Source organism: Muntiacus reevesi, chromosome 22 (genome assembly GCF_963930625.1).
Source record: "Muntiacus reevesi chromosome 22, mMunRee1.1, whole genome shotgun sequence".
Classification (NCBI taxonomy): domain Eukaryota; kingdom Metazoa; phylum Chordata; class Mammalia; order Artiodactyla; family Cervidae; genus Muntiacus; species Muntiacus reevesi.
Genome location: NC_089270.1, coordinates 45723418 through 45740327, shown reverse-complemented (window position 1 = coordinate 45740327; position 16910 = coordinate 45723418). Strand labels below are relative to the sequence as shown.

The 16910-nt window shown below is 44.4% G+C and overlaps 1 protein-coding gene across 2 annotated transcripts in view; it reads right to left on the bottom strand.

The window, feature by feature from the left end:
• Nucleotides 1–16910, bottom strand: part of SCFD2 (sec1 family domain containing 2) — a 390385-nt gene that overhangs the window by 40461 nt on the left and 333014 nt on the right. For both annotated transcript variants that reach the window (XM_065914499.1, XM_065914500.1), the window contains one exon: nt 8868–9013. In XM_065914499.1, coding sequence (XP_065770571.1) covers nt 8868–9013 — 146 coding nt within the window. The remainder of the gene's footprint in view (nt 1–8867; nt 9014–16910) is intronic.

Sequence of the window (16910 nt, the reverse complement as noted above, 5' to 3'; positions counted from 1 at the left end):
TTCAAATGAGTCAGTTCTCCGCATTAGGTGGCCAAAGTATTGGAGTTTCAGCTTCAGCATCAGTCCTTCCAATGAACACCCAGGACTGATCTCCTTTAGGTTGGACTGGTTTGATCTCCTTGCAATCCAAGGGACTCTCAAGAGTCTTCTCCAACACCACAGTTCAAAAGCATCAATTCTTCAGCGCTCAGCTTTCTTTATGGTCTAACTATGGGTGGGGGGGAGGGAAGCCCCAGGATAGCAATTTTGAAATATCATTTTTTATGAGATGTGATTGTTATTAAGCTGTTGTCTCTCAAGCCCAAATCCTCTCTTCCGTGCTCAGTTCTGGGAGGCTGGCCTGCAAACCATATTTGTGCTTTGCCATCGAGATCTGTTCGATTCTGCCCACAGGAGCCCAGGAAGGACACTGGAAGGCAGGGAAAGCAAGCGGGAACCTGCTCCTTTCTGCTATTTCTGTCAGCATCACCCCAGTAGTGGCTCCTCACCACTTGAAGCTGTCCCTTCTCTGGCCTTTTAAATCATAGAATCCAATACATTACCTTTCTTGTTTAAGCTGCTTTCAGCTGTTTTCTTTTTTCTATTTTCACTGGTAACCAAAAACTCATTAAATGATATAAGTATGGTTAATTTAAAGATACATGCACCCCGATGTCCACTTACAATAGCCAGGACATGGAGACGAGCTAGATGTCCACTGACAGAGGAATGAATAAGGAAGGTGTGGTGTACACACACACACACAGACATAGGCACACACAGAGCATTGCTCAGCCATTAGAAAGAATAAGGCGATGTGGTGTACACACACAGACACACACACAGACACACACAGACACACAGACACACACAGACACACACACACAGCGTATTGCTCAGCCATTAGAAAGAATAAGGCAATGTCGTGTACACACACACACACACACACAGAGACACACACACAGACACACACAGACACACAGACACACACACAGACACACACAGACACACAGACACAGACACATAGACACACACACAGACACACATACACACACATAGACACACACACACAGACACACAGACACACACACAAATAGACAGACACACACAGACACACAGACACACACAGACACACACAGACACAGACACACACACACACAGACACACACAGACACACACACAGACACACAGACACACAGACACACATACAGACACACACACAGACACACACGCACAGACACATACACAGACACACACAGACACACACACAGACACATACACAGACACACACAGACACACACAGAGACACACATACAGACACACACACAGACACACACGCACAGACATACACACAGACACACACAGACACACACATAGAGACACACACATACATACACACGCACAGACACATACACAGACACACACACACAGACAGACACAGAGTATTGCTTAGCCATTAGAAAGAATAAGGCAATGTCGTGTACACACACACACACACACACACACACACAGACACACACAGACACACAGACACACACACAGACACACAGACAGACACACACAGACACAGACACACACAGACACACATACAGACACACAGACACAGACACAGACAGACACACACACAGACAGACACAGACAGACAGACACACACAAACAGACACACACACACAGACACATACACAGACACACAAAGACACACACAGAGACACACATACAGACACACACACAGACACACATGCACAGACACACACACAGACACACACACAGACACACACGCACACACACACAGACACACACACACAGATACACACACACAGAAACACACACAGACACACAGACAGACACACACACAGACACACACAGACACACACACACAGACACACACAGACAGACACATACACAGACACAGACACACATACAGAGTATTGCTCAGCCATTAGAAAGAATAAGGCGATGTGGTGTATACACACAAACACACACACACACAGACACACACACACAGAGACAGACACAGAGACACACACACAGACACACACACACACAGACACACACACAGAGTATTGCTCAGCCATAAGAAAGAATAAGACTAATTGCAGCAAGATAGATGGACCTAAAGATTATCATACTAAGTGAAGGAAGCCAGAGAAAGACAAATATATATCACTTATATGTGGAATATAAAAAAATAATACAAATGAACTTATTTACAAAACAGAAATAGACCCACAGACATGGAAAACACACCTATGGTTATCAAAAGGCAAAGAGGCAGGGAGGGATAAATTAGAAGGTTGGGATTAACATATACACACTGCTATATATTTAACAGATAATCAACAAGGACCTGTTGTATAACGCAGGGAACTATACTTGATATTTTGTAATAACCTATAAGGGAAAATAATCTGAAAAAGAATTTATATACTTATAACTGAATCATTGTACTATATACCTGAACTAACAATACTGCAAACAACTCTACTTCAATTAAAAAAAAAGAGAGAGAGAGAAAGAGAGAATTTACGGTGATTTACGGCCCAGTGATTAGGACTTGGTGCTTTTGCTGCTGGGGCCCGAGTTCAACCCCTGGTCAGGGAACTGAGATCCCACAATCTGTGCAGCACAGTCAAGAAAAAAAAGAGATGCTGGTAAGTTTTGCCACATAAACATTATATAGAAAAAGACCTCTAAATTCTTCTTCAAAACAACTAAGCACAGAACAACTAAATAACATAGTTCATTTAAAGAGCTCGATTTAGGAAAAGAGTTTCTCGGGTTCAAAGCAATACTAGTCTCATGACTTGTTAGCAAACACTTTCTTAGTTTTCCCAATCAGGGTTTTAATCATGAGAACTTTTAGCTTCTTCCTCACTTAGTTTGGACTTTTTTCTGCCCCACATCATGTCACTGAAATCTGACTAGAAAGGATGGCTTTGGCAGTAGCTTCTTCTTTGTTTATACTTTAAGGCTTTGAGTCTTTCTTATTTTAATTAATTAATTTTTCCTGTGCAGGGTACTCTGCCGTGGTGAGGGGGGCTGCTCCCCAGGTGCCTGTGAGGGCCTCGCATTGCCGCGGCGTCTCCTGTCGCGGAGCGCAGGCTCAACACTTGGGGCGCAGGGGCTCAGCTGCTCCTCGGCATGTGGGATCTTCCTGGACCGGGGGCCAAACCTGTGTCTATGCACTGGTGGGTGGATTCTGTAACACTGAGCCACCAGGGAAGCCCTGGCAGTAGCTTCTTAGATGAGACTCCTCTAACTATTATGGGGTTTTCTATTCAGCCAGAAGCTACTTACGTCTCAGCAAAGGCCCAGAGAAGAGGGTGAGGGGAAGACAGATGTCTCCCTAGGGCCGTGTTCAGTTTTCCTCATGTGTTAGAGAGGAACCGAGGGGGGATCAGTCGTGTAGTTTGACTTCATGAGATGTTAACGAGAGTAATTTAATTTTCCTAATCAAACATTCACTGGAAGTTCATCTTTCAGGGGGGAAGGAGAGGGATTAAAAACACAGACAAACTCATCCCTGTTCCTTGCTTCTACCTCATTCAGTGTGTGCCGGCAGTAGGGGGTCTCTGCTCTACATGATCATTCAGACAGACATCCATGTTCCTGCCGTTGAGCAGCCCCCGCCACCCCCCAGGGCTCTGGAATCCCACATGGAAGCCTTTGCATCTCATCAACCGAGGATGAAAGAGAGACGGTGTAGAGGATTTCCAGAGAGATTCTATGGGCTGAAGGTGATCTGTGTCGTGCCCAGCCATTGTTCATCGGTCAGAATTAATCATAAACCTACATCTACCTGCAAGGGAACTTGGGAAACATGGTCTAATTGTGCCAGGGGGAAACAGAAATCGAGCTTGGGGAACACACATGGCATGTCTCTACCACAGACACACCATAAAGTCTGAATTGAAATATTAGTTATTTCCTTAATAACTGGCAGGTTGCTTGTGGTAGGCAAAGGATTATTAAACCTCTTTTCCCTTCTGCATAAGAATTTGACCTTTGGTTAACTTTTGAGCTCTGTTTCCCTGGAAACCTGATAAGGGAAGAATGTCAAACTCTAGCCAAGCAAGATTGCTTATGATAAAAATGACCCCCGCTTAGTAAATTGCATTAGACGGGGAGAACTATAAATACTGGACAGAAAGTCAGGGCTCTAGGCTTCTCTGAGCACAATGGCTCTTGTATAATTGGCATGTCCCTTGGAGGAATGCTACAATCATGTCTGGAGCTGGTTCAGAGAAAGTGGCTCCTATAGGACATGAGAGTTTTAAGCCAGGAGACTCCTGCCCCCACCCTTCCCTCCTTGTGAGTCTAGTTCCTTCACTCCTCAGCTGTCACTTTGGGACCAAACCAAACAGCTCCTGGGCAGCTTCATGGACAGCTTCATGGATGGTCACGATGGCTACTCCAGAGGAGAAAAATGCCCGCCGCTGCCTGTGGGTGAGCTATGTTCCTATCCTGGGCAGACTGGTGTTGGTGCAGGCTGTGACCACAGAGAAGACTCAAGCAGTAGGCACAGAATGCATGATGCCTAGGGCCCTGAGACTGTTAGCAATCCACGAAAATGCATTAATTTCTTCTAAAATCAGAAGAAATATGAACTTTTAGATGAAAGATAATGTTTTGATATATAATATAAATATATTTGTCTCTATACCAATGTAACTGTATAATTACACGTACACAATTGAATATATGCAAATATAAGAATATTCATATAAATATATGAATTATATATTCAACATATATATTCAAGTGAATATATTTATAAATTTTATTATATAATACTTTAGTCTTAGTGTTAGTCACTCAGTCATGTCTGACTCTTTGTGACCCATGGACTGCAGCCTGCCAGACTCCTGGGTCCAAGGGATTTCTCCAGGCAAGAATACTGGAGTGTGTTGTCATGTCCTTCTCCAGGGAATCTTCCCAACCCAGGGATCGAAGCTGGGTCTCCTGCATCGCAGGCAGATTCTTTACCATCTGAGCCACCAGGGAAGCCCCATATAATACTTAATAAATATTTATTCACATATATAAATACATATTTTAATACAGGAAGAGAGCCATGAAGTAAAAAATGCTCAGGGCCATGGAGGTCACAATGTGGTCCTGTATGACAGTCTCATGAGGCTAGCTTGAAGGTTAGGTAGAACCTAACAAGACCTCCATGGGTGTTACACATGAAAAAGATGAGGCTTCAAAAAAATAGAAACTCTCTTTTTGTTGTCAAATGGCTAGTATCTGTTCCAGAACAAACTGGACTTTTAATATCCCATAGTTAATCGGAATATGAAAAATAAAATACTTCTTTCTATGTCTTTGGTTCCTTCTCATGGTGGAGATAACGTATGATTCAGTCTAGAAAGTTCTTACTGACCTGACTCCAACCCTTGAAGAAAGGCTCTGAGCACAGCATTAGTTTCTGACATTACACATAAATCAGAGACGATTCTGAAAAACCAACTCCAACATCTTCTTAAATCTGGCCACCTGAAGATGGCCGAGGAGATCAGTTTCCAAGAAAACTCTTGTAGCCGCAACCACATCCCCTCGGGCGTGCTGCTGACCCTGGCTTTGCTGGTTAGTCCTGGTGCAGCCGGGGCCCCTCTTAATCCTCCTGCTGCAAGTGCTTCTTTTCTGCAAAACTGACTCTAAACAACCAACTTCCCAGGAGAACTAGACTTGTACAGAGGATATTTATTTTGTTTCAATCCAAGATCGCACAGAAAAAACTTTTGTTCAAACCTGGTCTTGGCTTTGGGTTTTGACTACTCCAGGGCTTATTTATTTTTATCCTCTGCTGAACACTATGACTGACTTTTCCCTCCTTTCATCTTCTTGAGGATAACGGTTTGCTCTGGAGATTAAAAAGTGGTTTATTCGTCTATCTGTTCATCCATCTATCCATCCATCCATCCATCCATCTATCCCTCAAACCACAAGCAGATGACATTTAAGAGATAAAGAACATTACAGCATACTAACACATATATATGGAATTTAGAAAGATGCTAATGATAACCCTATATGCAAAACAGAAAAAGAGACACAGATGTACAGAACAGACTTTTGGACTCTGTGGGAGAAGGCGAGGGTGGGATGTTTCGAGAGAACAGCATCGAAACATGTGTATTATCTAGGGTGAAACATATCACCAGTCCAGGTTGGATGCATGAGACAAGTGCTCGGACCTGGTGCACTGGGAAGACCCAGAAGGATCGGGTAGAGAGGGAGGTGGGAGGGGGGATCGGGATGGGGAATACATGTAAATTCATGGCTGATTCATGTCAATGTATGACAAAAACCACTACAATATTGTAAAGTAATTAGCCTCCAACTAATAAAAATAAATGAGAAAAAAAAAGTTTTCAGTCTAGTCCCTTTAACTTCGATATAAGGAAATCAAAGCCCAAAGCTATTAATCAATGTGCTTGAATTCACACAGGCAGTTAGAAGTTAGGCTGCAGGAGAGAGTCAAACTTCCTGGCCCCCAGTTTACACCATCTCATGCAGATGCTTTCAAAAAGGATGTCAGCAGGTCTGGAGTTAGGGAGATAGAATCAGGAGGAAGAACAGAGCTTAGCACTTGGAAAAGGACTGGAAAAAGCTGGCAGCCAGGGCTGGGGATTGCTGATGGAGAGACTGAGCCTACAGACTGTTCAGAGGCCCTATTTCACCAGGCACAAGATGAATTGAGCCTCCTTGGGTCCCGCAGGTTCTAAAGGCTCTTGTTTAACAGGCTAGAGGCACAGAAGATGGTACCCATATGTGGGACATTTCCTCTAACACAGCACAGCACTTTGAGAGTTTTGCCAAAGCTAGTCAAGCAAGAGTCATACAGTGTTTTGTCTGAAAGGGCTCATAAGCTCCTTGCCCTGAGTCATCTGAGGAACGGCAGCGCATCAAACGCTGACATTCAGGAAGAGGGTTAAGCCTCCCATTAAACCGGAACATTTGTAGTAAGAAACAAAAGCAGAAGAAGGCTTGCTATAAAGGCAAAACTGGGGCTTAGCTTTCTGGTCAACAGCGTCTGCGGACAAACATGACTTTTCCAAACAAAGGGGTGTGAGTAGTAAATTCTGACCATATGCCACAGCTAACAGGAAAGTCAACTTGAGAAAATTTAGTGGTTACCGCCCCTTTGTCAATGACAGCAGCCACTTGCCTCCCAACAGTCTTTGGTCTAAATTTGATCATGCACCTTCAGTTCAATCATATCTTGTAGAACCAGTCTACACTGCCATATTTAAGACAGGTAACTTTTTAAATGACAAAACTACAACTGATCAATTATGAGTGATTTTATCAGTATTTTTTTAGATCACTGAACATAGGATGGGAATTTATATTACTGAGTTGGGCGCCAGTTTCTAAGGTCTTCGGTGTCTTGGTGGGTGACTTCAGGTACCCACAGCACCATCAGTTAGTATTTCTAGAACCTGGAGTTTCAATGACTGGAGGTTTTGTGTTGGCAGCAAACATGGGGTCAGGTCCTGGCCACCCGTGTGCCTGTGGAAAGTCACTGCGGCCTTCCTAGGTCTCGGATAATAATACCTCTCTGGCCTACTTGCGTGAGGATCAAAGGGAAACCATATGCAGGGGACTCTTCAAGTACTCTTGCTTGGAAAATCCCATGGATGGAGGAGTCTGGTAGGCTACAGTCCATGGGGTCACAAAGAGTTGGACACGACTGAGCGACTTCACTTCAAGTATCAGCTACTATATGAATAAATGGGAGGAAGAACCTGCATGTCGCTAGGTGACAGTGGGTAACCTTAGCTCCTGTCTACACGCCCACCGTGGAGAGTCAGCATCCTGAAGCTGAACCCCTCACTAGATCATAGTCCCCACTAACAGCTCATTCAACTCTCTAAGAAAGCCTTAGCAAATAGAGTGAATTCTGTGGAATATTTCATGGGAAGGTGGGAGAGAAGATTCCTTCATCCACGCCACAGCAAAACCTAATGATCTTTTCTGTCAGAAACATCTATTCTTCCTTGAAAGCTCATCTTTGGCCACCAGCAACCTGATCGCTCTCCTCCTTGTCTAACAGAGACTACCCAGCGTCAATGGCTCTAGCCTTTCTTCACCCTTCATATTCCCTCTGGGTCTTTCTGTGCCTCACTCTACCACCCTGCTCTTCGCTTTGCCATCAAGTTGTGGTACAGTAATTACCCCATTCATCTTGGATTTTCTTACCATTTTCCGATTCCCTGCTCAAAACATCCTTGTAAGGGTCTCCTACTCTCCTTATAAGGTGGTAAAAGTGAAAGTCACTCAGTCGTGTCTGACTCTTTGTGACCCCATGGACTATACAGTCCATGGAATGATCCAGGCCAGAATACTGGAGTGGGTATCTCTCCCCTTCTTCAGGGATCTTCTCAACCCAGGGATTGAACCCAGGTCTCCCGCATTGCATGCGGATTCTTTACCAGCTGAGCTGCAAGGGAAGCCCATAAAGTGGTGGGGGCATTTTAAACAACAACTGTTTTTGCTGTCATCAACTTTTATTTTCTTTGCATAATATCGTTCAGTAATTCTGTTATTCTTAGATCCAGAAACCCGGGCACTGTCTAAAGCCAGCCCCTCATCTGGCACTTATGGACTTGCCTAAGCTGACGGGACAGGTCTGGGCCACTGACAAAGTAGTGCTGACCCCTAATCCATTGCTCATCTTGCTGCATTAAGCCTGTGGTAGAAATAAACTAGGAAACTTTCAGATTCAGGGGAATCCAGAACTCTGGACTAGAAGAGCTTTAGGTTTCATCTTGAACAAATCCTTCATTTTAAACAGCTCAAAATGGAAACTTTTCTTTTAGTTTCTGAATCTTAAAAACACAGCACAGATTAGCTGGTTACTTTAAAACATATGTACTTGCCTGGTGGGTATGATTTCCAGGAACATATACAGACTTGAACTGTTTCATAAGGTTCCGAGCTCCAGCAATATCCCGAAGCGAAGTGAAGAGTTCATCCACAGCACTTTTGGATTTGTGAAATGTCAGGTTAATTGAAGAGTCACAGCCTGAAACAGTCCAGAGATATTTGCTCGGGTGAACAAATCTTTAAACTGAGTTTTAATCATGACAGGCTGAGCTCCATGTAACATAGTTGGGTTCCTCTTTTTTTTCTTAACCCTATTTTCCCCTGGCTGTTCACCAATCGGGCTGTTTCAATCACCCCTGAGCAACGAAACACACTGAGTATAAATGCCTTTGACAGAAGGAGAACTCAGAATTGCCTGGGATTGCAGCCACTGGCTTCAGCCCCTAGACTGTAGGAGTTTCACAAAAAGAAAGCTCCCTAGGGTCTGCTATCCTTAGAAAATAGCTCTGAGAAAAGAGGAGGAGACACAGAGAAAAATCAACAGAGGACTGTGATGAGCCACTCACACTTGAATATCACCAGCGTTTCCATAAAATAGAACAGCCAGGACTAGAAAGCTCATAGGGCTGCTCCAATAACAGAACTTGCTGGATTGGGCATCTAATGTGCTAACAAAGCATACGGCGTATTTCAAAAGGCAGCCATTCAAAGCTGATCAAACACAAAGGGGGCCTAATAAGGAGACCATTCTCGGAAATGGTTCTATTTCTTTTTGAAACTTATAATAGACGGATTTATCTTCTATCTTGTTAGAAGCCTATTCAAAAGAGGAATGATTACGGTAAGTTAGAGGTTCAAAAAATAGAGAAAGACTCAAGATGAGTATTTTTGACTGTTGAAATACTGCAGATACAGGAATTCATCAATCCCTGTATCACCCTTATGAGGCAGGAGCTATTCTTTCTCCTATTTTAAGGACAAGAGCGCTGAGATCCAGGGAGGTCAAGGAGCACTCCCGCTAGCACGCTGACAGTGCTCGGCCCCCGTGGGCTCAGGCACCTGGCTCACGTGTAGGTCTGGAGAACAGTTCTTGTGGCCTCTGTGTCCTTCCTCAAGGACCTGCACAGCTGTTTCTGTATCCGCCTGTTTCTGTGTCTCTCTTCCTGTCTGAGGGCTTCTTCCGGTTAGAAGCATGGAAGTCAGCACTCAGAAACAACAACACAATTGTCGTTGGGGGGACAGTGGGAACGATTCTGAACTGTGGTCTCCATTGCCTGACGGGGAGGGGGCAGCAGGACTGAGTCCTAGTTGTCCACAACAGTAACTCATCATGAATCCCTTCACTACTGGCTTTCTTTCCTCCCATCTCACTTCCCTACTTCCTGACCACACTACCTGGGACATCTTCTCAAACATAGTACTTGCACTCAAATTCTTGTCTCAGGATACCAGAGCTTCCAGGGCAATTTGAACACAGGCAGCCTAGACCTTCCCAGATACTGCGGTGGTAAAGAAACTGCCCGCCAGTGCAGGAGATGCTAGAGACACAGGTCTGATTCCTGGATGGGGAAGATCCCCTGGAGTAGGAAATGGCAACCCACTCCAGTACTCTTGCCTGGGAAATCCCATGGACTGAGGAGCCTGGTGGGCTACAGTCCCTGGGGTCACAAAAGAGTCAGACACGACTTAGTGACTAAACATCAAGATCAACAACAGTTTATACAATTTTTCATTTGTTCTCTTTCAATTTTTTTGAAAAGTGAGGTCTATAATGTTCTTCCATTAGGCTGAGAGGGATAAAACCATCTCCTGGATTGCAGAGTACTGAAAATAACAAACTACATGTGGAAGTTGTGGATTATACATTAGAATTAGGTTAAGCAAAGGCTGTGTAATTCCAAAGAGGCAGGTTGACTGTGGAGCAGGTTGTTGATAGAAATGTTTACAAGTAACCTGAACTCAGAGAAACCCAACAGAAAAATAAAACTGTCAAAGAAATTGTTGGGAAAAAAGCCCTAAATTTACAAATAAACTAAAATTTCCCTGAAAAACAGATAATATTCTCCACTGTTCAAATCAACTGCACAACGGCAACTTCTTCCAAACCATCATCTCGTTCTGACATGTCTGTTATCCTCAAAGCAAGTGCTCTGCAGTGGACATGCTTCTGGGACACCAGGCCAAAGGGGTCTGATTTTTATCACATCTGAGCATTTTCATAATTATACCAATCTTCACCAAAAGCAGGGTTTACATTCAGTTACCCAAACCCTATAATGAAAAGTCACACACACACACACACACACACTCACACACACACACACACTCACACACACACACACACGAGAAATGTGGATCAAAGAAAACAAATGATGTGCAAAACCACATCACCATCTCCAGCAAAATGTCCCTCTGATCACAGCCCTGACCTCCTCCAGGTACACTGCCTCCTGCCTTTCAGAGTATCTCCTTTGTGAATGCAGCTCATTCCAAACTCATGCTGCAACTAATAATAGTTAGAGGAGATGTGGGTGCAAAAGTTTTGAATTGGGATAAACTCTATTACTCCCATTTTGCAGATGGGGGAACTGAGCCATGAGAAGTAACACATGGTCCGTCAATGAAAGCAGTAAAGCTATGATGCAAAGCCTGTGGTCTAACTGCCAAGACAGTCGTATCAGCCACCCCACTCTACTGTCTTCAGAAGGTTAGTAAAGCACTTTTTGTCGTTCAGCCACCCAGTTGTGTCTTTTGTGACCCCATGGACTGCAGCACGCCAGGCTTCCCTGTCCTTCACCATCTCTGGGAGCTTGCTCAAACTCATGTCCATTGAGTCGGTGATGACATCTCATCCTCTGTTGTCCCCTTCTCCTCCTGCCCTCAATCTTTCCCAGCATTAGAAGTGCTTTTAAAATGGAATGAGTGGCAGATGCTTTTCCTGGGAAGACCTGGGCCTGTTCCTGGGGTAGATGCCAATGGTGTGGTTCGCAGTTATACCCCTGGCCTGTCCTTCGCGTGCACACGAGGCGTGGGATCTTGGGACCTCCCAGGACTGCTGCACAACCTCCATCTCTCTGTCCTGTAAGGTTCTGTATTCAGTTACTGCTTATAAGCCCCTGACAGCCTGTTCCACTAAGCCCGCTTATGAGATAACGGTGTTTTGTAAGGGAACGCTAAGTGTGCAGTTCTAGTCAATTCTCATTTAATCCACTTAGTTTAATAGATAATAAAGCAGAAGCTGATCCTAGCCTTTGGCCAAGCACAATCTGTGTACTTCAGTTGCCTGCTTCTTGATAAGGGAGGCCCCCAACCCCCAGGGCGCCCTTGAGTTCGTCTAAAATGGGGTATGACTCATGCCCCTGCAATTCCTTTCTCTGGAGGGCTTGGCGATCTCAGGCAGCGGTCCAGTTACTTCTCCAAGCAACCGAATAGGGCTCCCGTGTCCATGCCTGCCCAGCCCAGGCCCCTCTCACCCGTCTCCACTTACTGAAGTGGCTTTCCTTGGGCAGAGGGTGGAGAGCAGTTTCCATGGCTGTGAGTGCTGCAGGGACCCGCAGTTCAGGCAACAACAAAGTTAAAGTGGAGAGTAAGTCGAGTAGCTCAGCGATCCTTTCGGGAGGGCTGAAAAGAAGCTGAACCCCTCTCTCCGGTCTGCCTACTCCTTCTGTTTGGTTCTTGCATGGAGCAGATTTTAAACTTTCTGGGGCATGGGGAACTTTTTTCAAAAGAGCCTGGCTTGCAGACTTTGGGTTTTATTTCTTAGGTATTCAGGAAAATAAAGCATCTTGCAACAGGAGGCTGCCTTATCCAAAGCTTCAGTCTGGATTAGAGATGCAGCACCTCACCTAAGGTCTTCCAACACACACACACACACACACACACAACCTGCATGGGTGGATAACCTGGGGAGCATGGTTGGAATAGGAGTTGAAATGCACACACACACACACACACACACAGAACCTGCATGGGTGGATAACCTGGGGAGCATGGTTGGAATAGGACTTGAAATGCCTCTTTATTTAGTGATATCACTCTCTTCACAGCTGTAAATTTCCCTCACATCTGACTAGGAAAAGCTAGGGCCAAAGAATATCATTTGAGCCTGGTCAAGAGGCTCTTTTCTTATCTGGACCCAAATTATCCAAAGCTGGCCTCCTCATCCTTCTTCCGGCCCCAGGTTGAGAACATCAGGCCCCCTTTTCCAATTTGCATCCCGCCCTCCTGCCTCTCAGCAAACCCTTGGCAGCAGGGGACCCACCTTTGTGGGATCCCCAGGAAGTTAGAGAAAGGGTTGGCTTGGGGGGGCAAGACGGCCAGAAAGGACAGAGCGCTGGCAGGTCATGACCTCCCTCATCCATCCGGCTGTCTGACGTTGCCTTTTCTCTCTTTTCAAACCATTGTTTTAAAGATGGAGTCATTTTTTCATGGCTCTCAATAAAAGGTTGGCAAATGAAAACAAAACCAAACACAATAAAAAACCCAAATAAACCTTAGCGAGTGGTGTCACATCTGAAATCTCTTAGGGACACTGATTACACAGCGCAGGCCAGTCCTGGTAATGTTTATAGTAGAAGCCCTCCTTTTCAAATGTACTTGGGATCAGTAGGTGTTAGCAGTCATTTAACACAGGGGAGGGATCATGAAAAATTGATCTCTCTTCCATACACACACACATGTATGTATACACATAGACATATATGTGTATTTGTGTGTATGCATAGTTTTGTTTAAAATTAAAACATAAACTATGAACCTATTTGCAGGGCGGCAGTGGAGACACAGACATAAGGGAACAGACTTGTGAACTTGTGGGAGAAGGAGAGGGTGGGAGAACTGAGACAGCAGCCCTGAAACACACACATCACCACGTATAAAACAGCCAGCCAGGGGGAATTGGCTGTGCAATGCAAGAAGCTCACCCTGCCGCTCCGTGGCAGCCTAGAGGGGAGGAAGGGAGGCTCAGGAGGGACGGGACCTTTGTATACTTACGGCTGATTCACGTTGGAGTATAGCACAAACCAACACAACATTTTAAAACAATTATCCTTCAATTACAAACAAATTTTTTAAAAATGTAAGTGTCTATTCACTAATCTTTCAAGAAAAGGCCAAGGTCTTTTCTTTGAGTATTGTCTGCCGATTAGAGTTCTTTTTTCTTCTTTTAAACCATTACATGCCAGGTATAATTTCCAATCTTAGTCCATTAAAAGTGGAACAAGAAGTTGAAGACACCTGAAGCACAATCTGAAAGCAGAATTCTTCTAGGTTTTAATCTTGCTTTTCCCTTCAATCTTTCACGATCACCTAGTTCAGACCTAATTCAAAAGCATGTTTAAAATGACTCATCTTTAGATACTTTTCAAAAGCATTCAATCTGGTTTTCACTGAAACAATTTTTTTTGAATTCATATTTCCTCAGAGAACATTTAATTAGAGTTTGCAACTTAACAAAAAGTACAATTAGCAGAGGCAGGTTTGGGAACAAACACAACTGGCTCCCGGGAGTCACACGCGTCAACCAGGAAGAGCAGATCTGCCCGGGGAAGAGGCAGGCTGCTTTGAGCTCTGCAGGGTGTCACAGTTCTGCACCAGTCGTTCTGTTTCACAGATGGATTGCAGGATGCAAGTTATTTGGGTGAATGGGTCATGTGGAGGCTGGCTGAGAACACGTGAATTAGATGTGCATATAATTTATATTCATTGAACTTATATTGCATATACAATAAATGAAACATATATATACATACATATTTCTAAGGTCTCATATTTATACTACACAGGCAAGGTATTTATGTCATCAATCTAATATTTATATAATGATCTAGTGTGGCTTTTAAGTTCTTCTAACATAAAACATCCAAAATCTGGGTTTTCAGCCTTTAGATCTTACTGGGCTGATTTCTTTCCTTGCAGGATCCTTGATCTACACCACACAGCAGAGGCCCCTCAGCAGGTGCTGGCATAAACATGCTTGGACGAGAGTATTCGTGTGCCTGACCTGACTAAGAAAATCAGGGTCAGAAATACTCAGATGAGGCCACAAAGGGCTGGAGACGGCTCATGGAGACGGGACCACCTTCAGAAGTCCCTTCTAGATCTCCCCGCAGGCTCTCAGCCCACCCTGATCCCAAGGCCCCTTGGTGCAATGGATCCTGCTCAGGGTCCTGGAGCCTCCTAGACTGTGGCCTCTAGTTATTGCCTGAATGTCAGACGAGGGCAGGAGGAGAGGGGTGGGGATGGCTCCAGGGAAGCCAGGGCTCTACCTGGTTCTCCACTGGTCTCCAACACAGAGTCTCTGTTCACAGAAGAACTCATGAAACATTTCTCACTCAAATAAATGAATGAGGAAGATAGTGAGGTGATGGGAAAAAGCTCAATCAGACCAAACATGCCATAAAGTGACAGCAATGATTCCTGAGGAGCTGATGAAAATGTCTCTGCAGGAAATTTCAAACAAAGGGCTCCCAGATGGGTTTGAGCAAGTGCAGCCTCCACGCATAAGTGGATCATGTCCCAGGAAGGCTACTTTAGAAGAACAACCTCAATTGGTCGCATAAATTCATTTTGTCTCTTTAGCAAGCAAAACTAAACTTGCTACATGCATGTGAGATAAAACTGTTTTAAAAGGAAAGAAAAAAATGATAAATATAAGCTTCAGAAAGTGGTTACCTCTAGGGGTGGGGGTGGGTGGGTAAGCAACCCTTTGGGATGGGGTGATGGGTTCATGAGTGTTTCTTATGTAAATATGCTTTATCACATATATATCATATAATCTTTTAAATGGATCCCTTACTATTTTGGCCTTCCCAGGTGGCACAGTGGTAAAGAATCTGCTTACCAATGCAGGAGACACAAGAGATGTGGGTTTGATCCCTGGGTTGGGAAGATCCCCTGGAGTAGGAAATGGCAACCCAGTCCAGTAACTCTTGCCTGGAAAATTCCATGGACAGAAGAGCCTGGCAGGCTACAGTCCATGGGGTTGCAAAGAGTTGGACACGATCTTAAAAGCTATAATGAAACAAAAAGCCAGTCACACAACTTTCTTAGGCCTCCAGCAAATTCAGCTTTTTTATAACAGTTGGAAAAAGGAAGAAATGACAACTGAAATGCATTATTATTATCAGGCAGGTTTGGGATGTGTGGATATGGAAAGGCTTGTACAATCACGAGAGAACGTCACTGCCCAGAATTCTAGCCCGAGGCCTGAGGCTTCTTGTGAGAAAATCTGTGGTGGGGGAAATCTGAAAGAAGGGACATTGTTAGGAACATGCGTTGGAACTTGCACCTTTAATGAAGACAGGGAACAAGGTCAAGCTGTCAGCGAGGCCCAGGGAGCAGAATGGGGACACAGAGACGCGCAGCCTCCGGAAGAGCCCAGGAGGCAGCAAGACAGACGGTGCTGGGTCACCGCACAGATGAGGAGGCAGCCTCAGCTATTTCAAAACATTCCCTCCGAGGTGCTGCTGAAAAAACCTCTCCAAAGCAGCTTTTTTGACTACCCAAACTATACCCACAGAGTTTCTTTATCCTAAGAGTTCATGTGATTAAGGATGGAATAAGTGTAAAAACTCTTGTGAAACTACATCATATTAAATACTATAACTTCATATATCAGTTATTGTGTTATCCTATTAAATCAATCCAAATCACCTTAGACAAAGGGATGTTCAGCATTCAGAGAAAGTGAAATACCATGTTTGATGCTATTTCTTTCAAAAGATAGACACTGGTTTTTGATCAGTTACCCCAATCTCCTATTAATGGGGCTATCACCATGGGAAAAATCAGATTTCTCTCATATCATTTCGACTTTGGGCCCCCTTTCCAGGAACAAAACCTGACACCAGTGGAGATGCCCACATAACCACTGAAACCTGCACTCATAAACCTTCCCAGTCCCAAGCGGACTGGCACATGGGCTGCTAACAGTAATCACGGATACGGTCCCAAACCCCCATCGCAGGCTGAGTGCTTCCTGATAGGCTGATTGTTTTTATTCTGTTGAGTTAATTCTATTGATTTACTAACTTGCCACCGACACCCTAAGTCCCCTTTCAAAACGTGCTGACATGTCTGATGGTTCTGAATAGCTC